The sequence below is a fragment of the Trachurus trachurus genome (assembly GCF_905171665.1).
Source record: "Trachurus trachurus genome assembly, chromosome: 11".
NCBI lineage: Eukaryota > Metazoa > Chordata > Actinopteri > Carangiformes > Carangidae > Trachurus > Trachurus trachurus.
In genome coordinates, this window is record NC_139904.1 from 13,993,017 (window position 1) to 14,011,149 (window position 18,133).

General features: G+C 41.3%; 1 protein-coding gene across 2 annotated transcripts; it reads left to right on the forward strand.

The window, feature by feature from the left end:
- Positions 1-2,731: 2,731 nt before the first annotated feature.
- On the forward strand, positions 2,732-11,565 carry csnk2b (casein kinase 2, beta polypeptide). Of its 2 annotated transcripts, none has more exons than XM_083982660.1 (7): positions 2,732-2,918; positions 4,148-4,229; positions 5,146-5,248; positions 5,846-5,961; positions 7,553-7,628; positions 7,984-8,173; positions 9,014-11,565. In XM_083982660.1, the coding sequence occupies exons 2-7, from the start codon at positions 4,158-4,160 to the stop codon at positions 9,102-9,104; spliced, it is 648 nt and encodes a 215-aa protein (XP_083838786.1). In that variant the 5' UTR covers positions 2,732-2,918; positions 4,148-4,157; the 3' UTR covers positions 9,105-11,565. The 2 variants fall into 2 exon arrangements, with proteins under 2 accessions (XP_083838786.1, XP_083838787.1); XM_083982661.1 differs by having other exon boundaries at positions 2,757-2,855.
- The last annotated feature ends 6,568 nt before the right edge of the window (positions 11,566-18,133 follow it).

The window sequence follows — 18,133 nt, forward strand, 5'->3', positions numbered from 1 at the left end:
CCTGTCGTGGTGGAATATTTTGGGAAATGCTGATTTCATAAGAGCACACCTTGACATGTCACAGCAGGAAATGTTCAGGTTTAACTAATAACAGTTAATGGTTCAGTTTAGTTTAGGTGTGTCCATCAAACACAACAGAGAGCTGCAGCCATACTAGCGTTCAGAGAGGTAATGCAGCTGAAAGTAATGCTATCACACACATATTTACTAGGGCCGGGACTCGATTAAAAAAATTAATCGAATTAATTAGAGGCGTTGTAATTAATTAATCGCAATTAATCGCATTTTAATCGCATATAAATATTTGACCTGAGAACAGTGAGAAGCATTTTTTTTCCACATGGATTTTAGTATACCATTGAATGACTGAATACATAAGCTTAAGCATTCAAGGTGGTACTTTACCAAGACCAACAGACTAGGGATGCAAATTATCGATTAATTCATTAATCGATATTTGATACATACAGATTAAATGGTCTTTCCTTCCAATACACTATGATGATTACTGTAGTATTTAACTAGGCTACTTAAATCACAGTAGCATAAACTGATTTGTTGAACTCAGCCTGATGTAAACATTAATAAAAGTCAGTAACCAATCACACAGGCAGCTCCATGTTGTCCCTGTGTGATGTTCAGGGACAGGTCAGGACAGTCTGAAGACAGACAGCTCTGAGGGTGAAGTCCTATCATAATGAGATGAGCTGCACCTGTGACAGTGACAGGTCATAGATATAGCGCTGCAGCTGAGCAATTAGCGCGATATAGCGCATTTAGCGTGCGCCCGTGTCTGTGTATCTATGTGCAGGCAGAGATCAGAGATGGTGTTTTAAATAACCATGCTAGCGTTTCACCAGCTCTCATCTCTGCCAGTCAGCCTCTCAAACTGCCGCCTCTCTCGCGTGCGGGCGCACGGCACGTAGACACACGTGAGAAAAAAAAAAAAAAAAAAAATTTGAAAAAAAAAAAATTTAAATTTTTAAAATGCGTTAATTTTTTTAACGCGTTAATTGTTGTGTAATTAATTAATCGTAATTAACGCGATAAAGTCCCGGCCCTAATATTTACATAAAAGTAAATATACGGTATATGTATATTTACAAAGTTGCAATTAATTATTTTCACATTTGACTGAGCTGCCTGTTATTTTCTCCAATATTCTTTGTCAATTTAAATATATATTCAACTAATCAGCTAAATTTTTAAATTTCTGCCCAAATATTTAGTGTTAATTATTGCAAAATTACCACAAACTATCCCATTACCAAACAAACACTGAATAAGAGGCTGGAATATGCTGCTGTCAGATGACCTGAAAATGTTTTGCAATAAAGAAATACTGAAACTATTTAAGACAGTTGTGAAAGTAGTTCAGTAGACTCACTATTCAACTTGTATATGGGTCAATGCCATGATGCAACCAAGTCAAGATAATACTGGTATTTTTTCATATAAATATGGACTCAATTGTGAAATAAAAGTATTTCACTTTTGCAATGCAACACTGTTTCTTAACAAATTTCTACATAATTTGTCAAGTTAGAAGAAAAGTGTTGTTTTTAGGATATGTCCTGCTCAGTAGCCTATTGCCAAAATACATTGCCAGTGCCACATATAAACATACCTTGTTATTGTGCATTCAATACTAAGCTGTTCAGATAATACACAGGTTCATATTTGCATGTTTTAAACATGTACAGGTACAGTGAGTAAGGGGCCATGCCACTGCCATTTATAAACATACCTTGTTACCATGTCTGTCAATTGCACGGTAATCATGCATACAAGCTATTCAAATTGACGTTTTTATTTTAAACATGAATGTGGAAACGAAAAAAATTTAAGAAAATTGTCTAAACCAGGGGTTCCCAACCTTTTCCAAGTCAGGGCCCATTTGAAAATCTAAAAAAATGTTTGCGGCCCACCTTCATCCCAATATACAATACATATGTGACAGTTGACAGTTCCTGTCACTATGCCTCCAATTGATCGTCCGCCCTGGCTACTTGGCCAAGGGGATGTCCCTTTGGGTGACTGGCAAGCATGACTCTTACCCGGGAGGTGTGGGTTCACTCCCCGCCCGGGCCCTCTTCACCTTGCCACATTCTGGCGTTGTTGGCAGGATCCACGTAGCACTAGGGGTGGGTCCATGGATTCCTAATGTGTGGCAGCCTGCGCGGAAGCACGAGGACGTGCTTGTGAAAAGAGGGGGAGAGATGTGACAGTTGACGGTTCCTGTGTCACTATGCCTCCAATTGATCGTGTGCCCTGGCTACTTGGCCAAGGGGATGTCCTGGCAAGGTGACTGGCAAGCGTGCATGACTATTACCCGTGAGGTGTGGGTTCAATCCCCGCCCTGGCCCTCTTCACCTTGCCACACATAGACCAAATGATGTGTCTTCAGAGCACTTTTTTTTATTGAATGATAAAGATTCAGGACTGAACTGAAAGCAGGGGGCATGTAGGAAGCTCCACAGTCACTACTGTTACACAGCATGCTGATGCTGCCAGTTGGAGGAGCATCCTGACTAAATCCTGAATAACAGAATGGCTTCAGTTTCGGAGGATGACATGAGTTCCCACCAGGGGGCCGCGGCCCACAGGTTGGGAATGACTCGTCTAAACAACCCCAAATTACCCCCCTCCTTGCAGTACCTCCGATGACCCCCAGGGGTCCCCACGGACCCCCTGTTGCCCTGTTGGAGACCTCAGCTGCAGTACCGATGTTGACCAGCGGGCGGCAGCAGCGCTCAGTCCGCCCGGTGCTGCCCCCGCTCCACGAAGGAAGAGGAACGACGCAATCTACGACTACGGGGTGAAACCGGGAGCTGGTGTCCATCTTATTTACACCGGTGAGACGGCTAAATTTTTCCATCTCTCGGGGTTTTTACAGTCGTATACAAGTTGAAATCCGGGTAAGTTTTCTTTAGAATCGGTCTCGTAGCAGATTGTGGATGTTTGAGCCCAGCAGCAGCCGCGGCTGTAAAAATACTAGAAAGGCCTGTTTTCTAATCGATGCGCCATATTGGATCTCGTTCCTGTCGTTAGCAGGAATTAGCTTAGCCAGCTAGCATCGGAGCTACACTAGACTAACTGTTTTTTCGTCGTGTGTGACTGCATTATATCTCCCATAATCAATTTAGTCACCACTAACACATGCGCTGACCGGTCCGAGTCTGAAAAACTGTGCTACAAATGTTTAATCAAACTAATAGTGTTGAGAAGATAGCGCTAGGATGCTAATTAGCTTAGCCGTTATCAGGCTGTAACTATTTCTTTATGCAGCCAAGTTGCTCTTGTCAGGACAGAGCGTTTTTTTACTAGGTAACATTGATTTTAGACAAAAACTAACACTGAGGCGGAATCTAATCAGTCAAAGGTAGAAGAAAAACACTACAGTTTATTTATCTTAAGGTTTGTATTGTGTGATTTTTGCATTACAAAAACCAAGTCCCAAGAAAATCTGAGTTTTCTTGAATATACAAACAAAAAACTAGAGGAATGTTTTGTCAATCAAGCAAATCTTTTAATTATTTTCAAAGTCAGTTTCATCAGATAGCTACATTTTACAATAACATGTTCTGTTGATTGAACTCACAAATGATTAAACTGTTTCTTTATGCAGCCAAATTGTTGACAGGAAAGAGCTTGATTTTAGCCGCATCACTGGTTTTAGACAAAAACTAACCCTGATAAATAATCTAATCAGTCAAAGATAGAAGAAAATCACGTTATACGTTATTTGTCGTGTATATCCTAAGGTTTGTATTGTAATTTTTGCAATAAATAAAACGAATAGTAAAGAAACATCTATTTTTTAAGTACACAAACAGAAATAAAAAAGCTATAGAGGAATGTTATGTCAATCAAGCAAAATTGAATAATTTTAAAGTAAGTTTCATCAGATAAATTACACATAATTTAAATCCCGCTGTTCTGTTTACCTCTCAATGACTTAATTCACAAATTATATTGAGGGTGTGTCGCTACCTCTCCTGTACATCTTCTTGTTTTATAGAAACTTTGCTTTTGAAAGGACTTGTCAAGATTAATGTGTCGATCGCAGTTGCCTTCTCCGGTGATTTCTGTGTTGATGTTGTTCAGTTTTTTGGATCATATCTGAGTTTGTCTGTTTATTTTCTAGGTCGTCAGACATGAGCAGTTCAGAAGAGGTGTCATGGATCTCCTGGTTCTGTGGACTGAGGGGGAACGAGTTTTTCTGCGAGGTGAGTTTCTCAACCCTTTCATATGTGTAGTAGCTGTAAAGTTACAAAATTATGATTCCCCCTGATGGAGACTCATAGATTTGTCCATTTAGGGGCAGTATAAGAAGTCATGTTTAATCAAAGCTTGTGTGTGCGTGTGAACGAGAGCAAAGAAACAGTCATGCTTTTTATCCTGGGTTTTACATATCTTTTGACTCTCATAAAACAGACCTTTGCATCTTCACACTTTTCCTGCTCCTGCTTTTTCATAGCCTCTATGTTGTTGTGAAGCCTTCATATTATGTTTATATCATGCTTTGAATAGTTGATGATGATGATGAATGGGCCGTTATCAGACAGTACTCACATGCCCAAACCTTTGACTGTCTTCTGTGATTTAGTCCGGCAACAGTCGCTGCTGTTTTATCTTGTGTCATTTTATGTATTCATGGTTTTGTATTTTAATCCTGTTAAGCACTTTGTGAGTTTCTCTCTGTGAGAAGAGCTATACAAACAAATGTTACTTACTTTTATCAAAAGACTTTTTAGTGGCTGCTTCAACAGTCCATGCTGTCCATACTGGCTGTGAAGAGATCTGTATTCACTTTGACTTCAGTGTATGACTGAGGCTTTCAACCCCTACTGTATATCATATATACTCCATTATAGTCACATTAGGCGAGTTGGCCATCACTGCCTGTAAGTACAGGAGGAAGGATGACAGCATCCAGTTACTCTTTCAGTGTTAATTTTAGCATGAACACATTTGGAAAACATCAGAAGTTCTTCAGGCTTTCTGTTTAAAGTTTTTTTGAAGGGCGAACTGGGGCTGCTGCAGTGAGACTATAGCCTCTGTATATGGAGCGCCTGCTCAACCCAGCGAGCTATACGACGCTCCGTTGTTCATGCTTTCTCCTCTGGACTTGTGTGTTGACAGGTGGACGAGGACTACATCCAGGACAAGTTCAACCTGACGGGGCTCAATGAGCAGGTCCCCCACTACCGCCAGGCCCTCGACATGATCCTGGACCTCGAACCAGGTCTGTGTGTTACCCTGATACCTGCTTATTCTCAAATGTAGGTCAAGGAGTTACTACATGCCCTACACATTATATGAATAAAATAAAAACAATGCATGACAAAGTTAGAAATCCAGATGTGCTGTGTGACACGCTTTATGCCCAACATGTACTACACTGTCTTCATGAGCGATGTTGTACCAAAGTTAGAAAAGTGAGACTGAATGTTTAATCTCAGCAGTCGACCTTTTAAGTCTATTTATCTTGAAAACAGCCTTTTGTTTTCAGATGAGCTGGCTAAACAGGCTTTTTAAGGATGTTTAGTCTGCTCAGCTGGTGTGATGGGAGTTTCTCTGCTTATCAGAGGACTACACACACTGTAACACACATCAGTGCAGTTTTTTTCCCCCCACATTGTGTATTTTCACAGGATCTTTGAAACCATGTGAGTTACTTCAGAGTGCATCACAGCCTCTGTCGTCTTTAAAAAGAAAAAACCAAAAGTGGAGGAGCCTCTCAGATCTGTAGCCAGCGTTCCCTGCTCTTCTGAAACATTTTTCTCCTTTTAAATGTCACAAACAACATTCATCGTTCCCTCCTTTTGGTTTCTGTCTGTAGACGAGGAGCTAGAGGACAATCCCAACCAGAGTGACCTGATCGAGCAGGCAGCAGAGATGCTGTACGGCCTCATCCACGCACGTTACATCCTCACTAACCGAGGCATCGCACAGATGGTAGGTGTCGGCCGCATCAGCAAAATCCACCACTCCTGTCTCCATTAAGGGAAAATGCTTTTCCTTTACTTTAAAAAAGATTATTATTATATTTAGTCCATGTATTCAGGAAGGAGGTCGGTGATGCTGGATTTCTGTAGGGTGCAGGTGTAAGTCGGCTAAAAACAGACCTGCACTGCAGAAGTCTAACCTGCAGGTCATAAAAGCACAATTAGCTTCCTGACATCACGTTGTGTTTAAAAATGGTCGTACTGTGGCAACATAACTGGCCCCAGGTTTGTCTACTCTGTAAGAGAGCAATTGGTTAATTTACAATGTTTCATTTATTGTGATGGAGAATGTTTTTTTTTACATGTGTGTTGTTGACTGGCATCCTTATTGTTGTGTTTGTGTCATTAATCATCCAGCGTGAGAAAACACAAGCAGACCTGTCAGTCAGAGTCACAGGACATGCACTTGCACTTAGCGTTACATGCAAAAAAAAATCTGTAGCTACATCATTTGTTTTGTAAAATGTTTCAAAACTGTGAGAAATATCAGTTTTCCTTGTTTTGTTTGGTCCGAAACCCGAATGATTCAATTTACAGTCACATTTAAGGAGCTAAAAGCGGCGTATTATCGGAAATTTTATTAGTGGATTGTACGAGCGTCTTGTGATCTTTTCATCTGGAAATGTAAAAAAAAAAAAATCCCAAATTAAAAAATGTAGTGCAGCAGAAGGACAGACGGTCGGTTTAAAGTGTTCCGGCTTTGAGTTGCAGACTTTCAGTGTTTTAAAGCAGAACTATGCAAGTCGGCCGGAAATAGCTCGCTCCTTCGTTGGTTTCTCTTTTTGTTCCCTCTCCGGAGCTCCCCCACAGTTCTGGGAGGCACATGTCACTGTCGTAAAAAAAAAAAAAAAACTCGCCGCCACCACCTCCTCCACCTCCTCCACCCCCTACACGTGCTTGTGTTTACATTGGAAGCTGCTGAAGGTAGAGAGCGGTGTTTGCTAAGCCCTGCTAACACGGAGCTAATGCTAACACGGAGCTAACGCTAACACGGACACAAAGACACAGACATACACACACAGGAATAAAGGTTCCAAAACGCGAATGTGTGTGTGTGTGTGTGTGTGTGTGTCATGATGTATTACATTATCTTATAAAAGATCCATGGTGTGTGTCTGTGTCTGTGTTAGCATTAGCTCCGTGTAGCCACAAGTCCAACTTCATCAGTACAGTAGGCTACAAACATTCCGTGTTTCCATGGTTTCCTCCAACTTTCCCAACTCAAACCAATCACGATTCGTGACATGCATGACGTCATCTGCGTTCTTATCTCGTACTGCCGTAAGGCAGTTTCTCGCGATAGTTCTATCCATTGACGAGATTTGTAACACCGAGACGGACGACTGATCTTGCAAGTGCGGTTTTCAGCCGGGGGGGTGGGGGGGGGGGTAGGCGCATTGGCCTAGACCCCATTCACACAGTGTCTCTGAGCCACAATAATTACAGCCCAAATCCTGCATAGTTCTGCTTTAAATGAGAATTGTTTCCTACCATGATGTTGTTGTTTTTTAATCACTGACTTTATGTTCATTTCCTCCTAGTTGGAGAAGTATCAGCAGGGAGACTTCGGCTACTGCCCCCGTGTTTATTGTGAGAATCAGCCAATGCTTCCAATCGGTGAGTTTTTAAACGTTGAGGTAACATGAAGTAATGACCTCCACTGTCACCACAGGTGGGACAGCGCACTGCTTTGCATGTGGTGTCCTACACAATAGGGCTACTCAATAATTTACATGCCGACTGTCCATGGCTTTGCATATGTAAACTATCTGCAGTTCTGCACGCTGGGAGCTGCTGTCTTACAGAGTGATGAGTGTGATCGTAAAGCTTATGATGGCGCAAATACAAAGCATTAAATAGGACGTACAAGCGCCAGAGCAGCCGTGCTAATGCCATCTATTTTAGGTTTAGTAGATCAATTGATCATATCTTAACCATTTTCTTCCTCCTTCTGCTCCATCCTCCTCCACAGGTCTGTCAGATATCCCAGGAGAGGCCATGGTGAAGCTCTACTGCCCTAAATGCATGGATGTCTACACACCAAAATCCTCCAGGCACCATCACACAGATGGGGCCTATTTCGGCACCGGCTTCCCCCACATGCTCTTCATGGTTCATCCTGAGTACAGGCCCAAGAGGCCCGCCAACCAGTTTGTCCCAAGGTTTGTACGGCAGGTTGAGTTAAAAGGCTTAAAAAATATATATGGCAGATCAATTCCTCGAATATCATTTTGATTAATAATGAGTTTAAACCAAAATATGCACTCACACTGCAATTTTCAGGGTGGCTTCAGCAGGTCTGCTGACTAAATTTGAGTCTACATAGTAGAAAACCAAGTTGAAACATGACGATGTAATGTAGACTACATGAAGGGAGGCGTGTCCACTCATTATTCATGTGACGATGATTTACAATATGTTTTCAAGCAAACGGAGATTCGCATTGGACAAGTTGAGGAAGAGGATTGGTTATGGTCAAACTGATTTGTGTCACATCAGGAATCAAGTGCTTGAAATGGCAGTGTAAAGTTGGCTGAGGAAGGAGACACGGTGGCATTTGGACATGAGGACAATGATGCACATTGTGACATAACAAGAGCTGGAGAGAGAAGATGGAGAGTTGTTGGTTTTGAGCTGTTACAGAAAACAGACACACAAAGAAAAGTTGTAAATCCTCAATATCTCAGAGTGGGTGTCATTTTAGATTTCCTTCAACTCCTGGATGTGTTTTTTTTGTCCCATTATATTTCATTTTACTGTGACATCTGTTTGTGCCAGTGAGACACAAGTTTGCAGAGAATGTCACACGAGGAGGCGATTAAAAAAGAATTAAACCGAGAGCAGGGTAAACAGGTTATGTGGCGTCACAATTCATGTTTGTGCTCTACCTATACGTTTAATAAATGTAGCCTTCTTGCTGCGCTGCTTTGTCATGTTTGCGAACCAACACACTGTTGTTACACGAAAACCTCACAGATGTTTGTCTTGTCTTCTCACTCCAGGCTCTACGGGTTCAAGATCCACCCCATGGCCTACCAGCTGCAGCTGCAAGCCGCCTCCAGCTTCAAGAGCCCCGTGAAGGCCATCCGCTAGAGCGTCCAGGACGAGGAAGAGGAGGAAAATTCATAGAGAGAGAAAGAAAGAGAGACGACAGGAAAAAATTATTGTCAGAAGGGCAGGGGTCACCTGCATCTTACAACGCTCTTCAGATGTCCCCTCCCCACCCTGAAGACTGTATTATTTTGGTTTAGATTAGGACAAATGAAAACAAAGTGTAAAGATTTTTGAGTGTGAGTGAGACATAAAAAAAAATGCACAGCCATGATTTTAATCACAAACACACACACACAAACAAACATTGAAACATATATAAATGCAGCAACACACTCGGGACTCCATGCACGTACATTACCAAACTCAGCAGTGCCAAAAACAGGGGGGTGAAGTTAGAGGAAGCTGAACGTCACACTGGGCTCCACGCTGCTGCACCTGTTCACTCACAATCCAGCACACCAGAGTTTTTGTGTTCAGAGCTTTTTTTTTAGATGAGGAAAAGCTGAAAAGGTGCAATGGTCGAGTCAGTTTTCACCTCTGACTCTGTGTTTGTTCTGTATTTGGCACAGTTTGGTAAAGAGTGGTGGTAAACCCTCCGTCATTTGAAGCCTCCTCTCCCCTCCCTCCCCTACCACCCCACTGCATGTACACTCAGGCCGGCGCTCCCGGAGACAGTTTGGACAGTGGCAGTGGGTGTTTTTCCGTAACAATTGTTTGTAAAAAGAAAAAAGAGAAGAAAAAAAAAAGATTGGTTTGTCTGATGTTTTGTGGTGTTGGTGCACAAAGCATTCTGTTCAATTTGCCTTAAGATGTGGAGAAAACACCCAGATTGTTTTGCTTTACAAGAGGCACGAGCGAAAAATAGTTTGTTTTTTGTTTTTCTTTCTGCTGTTAGAGGAGGTAGAGTAGAACTAGATCAACTAACAAGACTTTCTGAGTAGTCCAGGCACTCGTACATTAGCCTGTCTCATTTCTCCAGCTGTGTGTGCGTATGTCAACAACTGTCTGTATTGGTACCGAAGTGAGAATATAACTCTCTGTGCTGCATTTTATTTTAGTTTCTTTGATTTCTTCCCCTCCCCTTCCCCCCCAGCAAGCAGCAGGCGCATGTGTGTTTGTATTGTTACTGTCCCCATCCTCATAGCTTCATCTCCCCTAGAGAAATGTGTTGACATTATGGGGCGAATTTGCTTACTTCAGATGAGTTGGATGAAAAGATTGACATCACTTGCATCTATTTGGTAAATATTGAGCTACCACAAGTAGCTAGTTAGCTCAACCTGGAAACAGAGTTGGCAATATCCTGGACACACACACCTAACTGCAGCCAGAACTACCACAGGGGTGTTTGTGACGACTTTGGCTTTCGTTTTGTTTGCCTGTGATCTGGGTTTTGTCGGCACGATGCAGTCACCAAACTACCAGTATGTTGTTGAGATTAAAGTGAAGGCCGAGTTCAAAGCTTATTGGTGCAGCCACCCATGACGACCGAGTACCCGTGTAATAATACAGCGGTGCTCTGTGGGCTGTGTTGTGCTGATCCCATGCTAAGATGCTCCATTGTTACATTTTGCTTTTAATCCACCCAACAGTCAAAGCGTAACAACGCAACATGGCTGTGTGCGACCGGTTGCCAGGTAACACTGCGATAACACCTCAATTTGTTGTTTTCATAGTAAGTTGGGCTTTTTTTGTACATATTCATATTAATTTGTGAGATTTAGGGGTGCTGGCTGAAACTAATTCACATGTTGCATAATTTAACTCGTACACAAATCGAAGTGTAGAAACAACCAGTTAGTAGTTGATGGGAAGCCAGTGAGGACACAACATATGAGATAAAACTTCCTTCAGCTCATTAGTAATAATAACTTATTAACTAATACAATAACCACAAGATGAGTTCAACTGATGTTGACAGGAGCTAAAGCAATTAACTGTTGCTAGGCAGCTAGTGTTCCGGGATTTTACTGGTCCAAGTCAGGGCAGCACATAACCTCATATAACCTCCAGAAAAACATTTTATTTGTCCTTTTAGCTCATTAGTAACAACAATACTCGTAAAAGTAAAAAATTAACTATATTAACTAACTAAACAACCACAAGAAGTTGTTTCTACACTGAAGAAATGAGTTTTACAGGAGTCGAGCAGTTAATAGTTGCTTGGCAACCAGTGTTCTGGAATGTTACTGTTCCAAGTTAAGGGCAGCACATAACAGATAAAACTTTATTCAACTCCTCAGGAGACTTTATTGTTCTTCAGTTGATTAGTGATAATGATGAGGACATTTGTTAGTGAAATATAATAAACTTTGTAACGGTGAAGTTGTTTTTTTTTTTTTACACTGAACTGAATTAGTTTTCAGTCTTGAGTTTTACAGGTGTCGATGGGCTTCTGCATTTGGTAGTTGTGTCCAGGAAGTTGCCCTATTTCCACTGTTGATGCAAATCCTAGTCTTATGTGAAGCTAACCAGCTGCTGGTTGTAGCTTAACATTTAACAGACAAGACATATATAAGTGATATCGGTATTCTCATCTAACTGTCCCAACTGTCCTCCCTGTAAAGATCAAACAGGAGACTCAGAGAAAGAGGAATTTAGACAATCTGAATCCTTCAGCTCACTAATCCATCGTCCTGGTGTCTCTCCACAGTCTCATCGTTTTTCTGTTCAGTTTTAGAGACAGATCACCAGCCGTTAACCTTTTTTGTTTCTGAAACAGTGGGGCAGACTGTCAGTTGCCCCCCCCCCTCCCCTCACCACCTCCTTCTTCTCCTTACTTTTGTGTGACTGGAATAGATTGTTCTTTTCTGATTCTATGATACAAGAGAAACGGTATTTATGTGTCCAGATTTTAACTAATGTTTCTGTTGTTGTCTTTCTGCTACTGTGGAAGGGTGAGCAGGATTCAGAATTCTCAATAAACTTCTATTTTCTTTTCATACTCGTTTAGTCCTGTGTTTCTTTGAAACTGCAGTTCTGTATTCCCACCGCATGGTGTCAGTAGCGAGCGTTGTACTTTTTAAATACCTCCATTTTTTCCTACATTTCATTGTTGCCATTTAAATCTTGGATAGATAAAGATGTTACATGTAGGCTAACTGAAAAACAACAAAACAACATGATTGTACCTGCAGTCGTGTTGTAGCCTACATGCCGTGATGTGTTTGAACTTGTAGGAAGCTTTGCTGTGGTGACAGAAGGAATGATGGTCGTCTGGCTTCTGGGTGTGGCCGTAGTGACATTTCACATGACTCTGAGTAACAACAACACTGGTGAGCAGACATGCACAAACAAACACACAAAAATCCAAAGAGCTCGGTCATGCATCTGCAATTATTTTTAAATTAAATTTTGGCATTTGATAAGTGGAAAAAAGGGAAATCAAAAAAATTAACAAAGTGCATCTTGAACTTGAAAAAGTGTTGGACACATCCAGTTTTAGCCTGGGAACACAGAAAACACCTTGTGACACTGAACAGCAGGACACACTATGATATAACTTCTTTTCATATGACTCATAAAAACAGTTTTCCCCCTCTGCACTGAAGCCGTCTTTGGAAAAATGACTGGCAGGATGGATTTGTCTTCATGCGGCTCTGCACTGTCAGTTTTTCCAGAAGAAGAAGAAGGGGAAGAAGAGGAGGTTCCTTCATGACTCAGGATAACCTCAAACCACAGCTCGGGGCCTGCCCTCCTTCTCCTCTACCTCCTCTCCTTGTTTGGGCAACTCCCTCGTAACTTTGTGAGGAGGAGGAATCACCCATTTTTACTCTTGGATGAGTGCAACCTGAAGTCCAGACTTTGCAGCAGAGCAGGCCATCCTTCCTTCCTCTGATGGTCAGCTGAGTAATGAAAGTCATCTGCATTTTGGCGCTGCGAGGGAAAAACCCTTAATGTGGCAAGAAAAGCAGCTCCGAGTGATAATTTTGTCAGTTCAGCTGCTTGGTCTGCAGCCATGTGAAATGTTCAGACTGTGCTTTGCCACACCCAGAGGGAGCGTTGCACCATTTTCCTCTTAGAGACCTTTGTTGGGATGCCTCTGTGCAGCAGATACAACTATTAAAGAAATATGCCAGCCGCAGAGACACAGACCACATAGAAAAACATCCTCCAAAATACGAATTGTGGAGAGAAAGTCAGCTTTACTCTCTGCTGAGGTTAACACGGATGTTGCCAACTCTGGTAGAGATTGACAAAAGTACAAATTTGATGGAACAAGTTTAAAGTAATAGATAGCAGGGGCTGTTACCCTTCTTCTTCCTCTTCTTCTTTGTAAAGACTTGTCAGGCTCTGTCAGGTTTCATGGGGATCATGCATGAACAGTTACAGATTCTCATTCCTCTTGTGTAGTTGTGGCTTTGTGTTTCTGGGAGTGGCAGCTCAGGTTCAACTGCAGGATCTCCTTGACTTTTTCTGCCTTAACGCCTCCCTCTGCTCTACCTCTGTATGTCCACATCGCTCCGGTGCCTGTTTATTCTAGGACTGATTTTAAAATTATTTTACTTCCCTCCCTTTCAGAGATTTTACCATTTTTCTAACCTGCCTCTTCCTCCTGAGGTCGGTCTAACGCCATGCTAACCCCTCAAGTTACTGTTGCAACCTCTGAACCAGAGCCACAGCTAAGACCAATTCATCAATGAGAGACTCCTCTGATATCTCTGCAGTTTATCTCACTGATATTACTGACCACTTCCTCCCATACATTTATATGAAGTCTGTGATCACAGTTAGGATATTGAAGTTGTAGGCCTGAGTTGACAGTTTGGCAACATTTCAGTTTTGTTGTAAAAAACGTAACAATGTTTTGAAAAGTGTCATTTAGATTAAGTTTTTGTTATTTATTGTTACACTGGAATTTCAAAGACCCAACAGCAAAAAGACAACATATAGCCAACAGGATGTGCTGCTGCAGCATGAAGAGTTTTGCTACTGTAGCAAATGTTGATGGCTATTGATCATTTTATAATTATGAGTTGAACACTGAAACATGCTTCCTGACGGGCAGCCATAGTGTCCATCGCTCGCTATTGGCTCGCACGATCAGATGACGTGAGTGAGGAAACCTATATTGTACTATATAGTACCTAAGTGTTGATGGGATGGGGTGTGTGACCTTTGACTAAATTACATTATCACATACCTCACACACACACCTTACTGTGTCCTGCATCTGACGCATTAAAATCTGAAAGGACTTTAACTCACTCTCCATGTGTCCCAGGGACACAACACACCTCATTTACAAATTTTATCCTCCAGCAAAAACCACTTGACATTTTCGGTCTTACTCTTGGTACCAGACGCTATCAGGAGAACAGATTTTGTATTTATTATTTCAATTTAAAAGTTCTCTTGTACATTTTTATCAACTCTGTTTCTGATTGAGACATTGGTCTGCGTTGTCACTGTTTCCTACTGCACCCCTCACTCTCTGACCTAGTGTGTCGGAGGGCAGGGAGGCTCTCACACATTTGGCAGCACAATGCGGAACATGCACACACTAACACACACTTGCACACACATACACATATACAGATTCAGAGCAGTCAGTTGACAGATTGACTATGTTGTTTTCACAGTTTTCACTTTAATGGAAAACCTTTGTTTAACATGGAAGCGAGAAGCCGTTCTCCCTGTCATGTTGTTTGCAAAATAAAAAAGGAGACACATTTAAAACAAGACAAGAATTCTAAAGAAGAGACAGCAGCAGTTTTGTTAAGTAAAATAAAAAACAAATAAGAATAGATAAGATTACATTAAAAAAATAAAGTGGGCCGGTTGCAGTTAGTTGGAGAAAGTGCAGGTGCATGTGTGTGTAGGACAGTCAGTGTGTTATCCCATGGTGGTGTTGTTTTTTTGTTTTTGTTTTTTTTGGGGGGGGGGGGGGCAGCAGCATGTGGCGGGCAGCATGTGGCGGGCGTTCATAGCTCTGATGTCGCACACAGACACACACAGGTTGACAGCTCCTTAATGTCAGTGTTCAGAGAGAGATGATCATGTGTAACCCTAACCCTGTACGAGTAGCTCTGTCTGTACAATATCTGACTCTTGATCCTAATGTCATGGGTTTGATTCCCATGTTGACAGCAGCGTCCCTCATGTCACTTTCAAAATGTATGCAAGGAAATTTTCTAGTTATTATCATTATTGTTATTTTCCAGTTTTCCAAGGCAGAGTGGTATAGTGGTTAGGACTGTCGCATGTCAGCAAGAAGATTCTGGGATTGATTCCCAGGGGCTTCGGGTTCTCCAGCTTCCTCCCACAGTCCGAAGATTGTAAGTTGATTTGCGAGGTGTAAAAGTGAATGTTTGTGTGTTGTTCATCTCTACAGGTGTACTGTGCCCTCAACCTACATGTCAGCTGGGATTGGCCGAAGACTGACCCTGCATGGCTAAGGGATAAGGGATGGATGGATCATCATCATCATGATCTTCCATCAGTATGAATTATTATCTCTGGTGATCCTCTGACTTTTGATGTATTTTCATCATCATTCAGATTTCAAATTGTCCACATTTCTCCAATATCTGTGACATTCCCATCGGCCTCAGCTGTAGGTTTTGTTTTGTGCAAACTTGCAAATTGTGCACACATCTGATTGCCATTTGACCCATTATGTGACTTCTATAAGCAAATGATAGCACCAGTGATGTTTCAGATATAACCAGTAATTTGTATTCCTTTGTTAAGATCTGGCTCTCTTTGATGCTTAAAGGGCGTTTTTTTGTGTGTTTGCCTTTGATACACTGTAGATTTGCTTCGCTTTTCATCGGGATCATTTGTTGTAATACTTAAATATCTTTCCTTTTTGTTCCTCCTCTCCCACTGGATTTCGCCACCGTCATTGCTGTGACTGATAGAATGAGGATTAGTTTGGCTGGCTTCTCCCACACACCCTCTTTTCAGAGTGACAGGCAGTTGAGAAACACAGAGGATCTGTAGGCAAAACAATAGAGGCATTTCACCCGGCCCAAACAGCCGCCCCTTTCAGCAAACTATTTCCAAACCATGACTCTGAGGATGCCATTTCATAACTTGTTGCCCCCCTCCAGCAGGAAACCAAAGCATATGATCCCCCCTTTTAAAAACTACCATTTAAAGATAGGCTAATCATTACACAGTTCACATGGAGACAACAAACATGCAGACTGACCATAAGCATCTGGTATTGTGACTGGTCTGGGCAAACAAACTGTAAAAATCCCAATGTCTCACTCTTAAATCAGTCATTGACTAAATTTTTTTGTCGTCTCCCCTCAGGTTTGTTTACACACTTGGAAATGCTGAATGGACAAGAGGAGACTTGTGTGAATAATATTAGCTCAGGCAAGGCAAGGCAAGGCATTTTTATTTATATAGCGCATTTCATACCAAGGCAACTCAATGTGCTTTACATTTAGACAAATCATTTAAAAAGAACAGCATAAAAACAAACATTTTTTTTAGAAAATTTGTTTTTTTAGAGTTAAAATCATGAGCAAAGAAGAATAAAAAGGTAGAGAGAGAAAAGAAAATAGATCAAGTTTAAAGTTCTTATAAAGAGCCCAGCTAGCACACGTGTTTTTAACCTGGATTTAAAAGTGCTTACAGGCAGAAACGTTTATGAAACTCACGACATGAAACACGTTGCGAGACCTCTCCTCAGTACAAACACTATTATCCTTATGCTATAATGTGTTGAGGCTGTCGAGAAGTGCAACTCTGCTGATAGCAGGGCTGCACTGTGTGGTTGTGGGGTGATGTAGAACACAGACTGGGAGGATTTTTGAATCTAGCATTTAAAGACTCACCCACAAATCAAAGTAGCAAGTAACAAGCTATTTTACTTTGCAAATTTCCAAATATTATATTACATCTAAGAACATTATAGTTTTGTTGTTTGTTTGTTTGTTTGTTTTTACATCAATCAATAAGACAAAATACCATAACAAAAATATAAATATGTATCAATACTATCCTGATGACCTAAAGTCTGTTTTTGCAAATTGCCTTTGGAAATTGCCTTAAATCTTTCACATAATCTTAACCAGCATCATTACCACCACACCACAAAATTGCCGTCGGGACGATAAAGTAGGCCCTATATCTAATCTAATAAACCATGTACAGTGGCTCTTGGTGCAGGAGCACTGAGGTAAACCTGCCTATCACTGTGTCCAGTCAGTTCACACATACCTGGTTGTCAGGTGGTAAATCATGACTGAGGATTTTAAGGATTTTCTACGAGTTGTCTGCGTTTGTTGATTCCTGGCCCTAGATCACATACAGTGTGTGCAGTTTGTTGCTTCTATATCGCTATATCTGTTATCCCCCTTTGTCCACTCATCTGAGAACATTTGAATGCTTTTCAGGGTTTTAATGTAAATGTATCCATTCACGAGCAAAAAGAATGAAAAACATGAATAAAATATAACGTGTTTCAGTTTTACTGCACTAACTCCTTGGATTTATCTTGAGACCCTCGCTCTAACACCATATTTGAGAGCAACTGCTGATATGTAAACAGACTAGATGTTATTTATTTGTATTAGCAAACCATTGTCAGTATGGGAAAAAAGGTCAAACCTCCCATATTCACAATGTCCTTCACAGCCTCTTTGGATAAATTAAACAATTTGGTGTTTAAGAATCTCATGATGTTGTGTAGCAGATACTGTAACTGAAATCTTAATTTTTTTTTAGCCCACTTCTGTTGCGTATTCATTAGTCTGAAGGGGATCATTGAACATGGTGGTCAAATTTGTTAGTTTTTTTTTTTTTGAAGCATTGTTATTCTATTATTCTGCCATTGGGAGCTGTAACCTTCCCTGGTGTAGAAGCTATAAAAACAAAGAATGAACTTGATTTTGGAGGAAGTGGGAAATGGGCACAAAAAAAATCTAAGGCAAACATTTGTGACACTTATAGGGATCCAACACAGTCACCATCTGTTACCTCCTAAAGACCACCCTGTCCTATTGTTGTGGTGCTGTGTGCTCTAGGAAGGAAGAGAGAAAGCAAACAGAGCTGAACTCTTTTCTAACATTATACTGTCAAAGACGAGTCTGCAGCATCAGAGCTAACTT

What these genes read in the sequence shown, in the direction of transcription:
- csnk2b (XM_083982660.1), top strand. Translation starts at nt 4,158, where the DNA reads ATGAGCAGTTCAGAAGAGGTGTCATGGATCTCCTGGTTCTGTGGACTG. An exon ending in GGAACGAGTTTTTCTGCGAG is followed by an intron (nt 4,230 to 5,145) that starts GTGAGTTTCTCA and finishes GTGTGTTGACAG; the next exon opens with GTGGACGAGGACTACATCCA. An exon ending in GCCAACCAGTTTGTCCCAAG is followed by an intron (nt 8,174 to 9,013) that starts GTTTGTACGGCA and finishes TTCTCACTCCAG; the next exon opens with GCTCTACGGGTTCAAGATCC.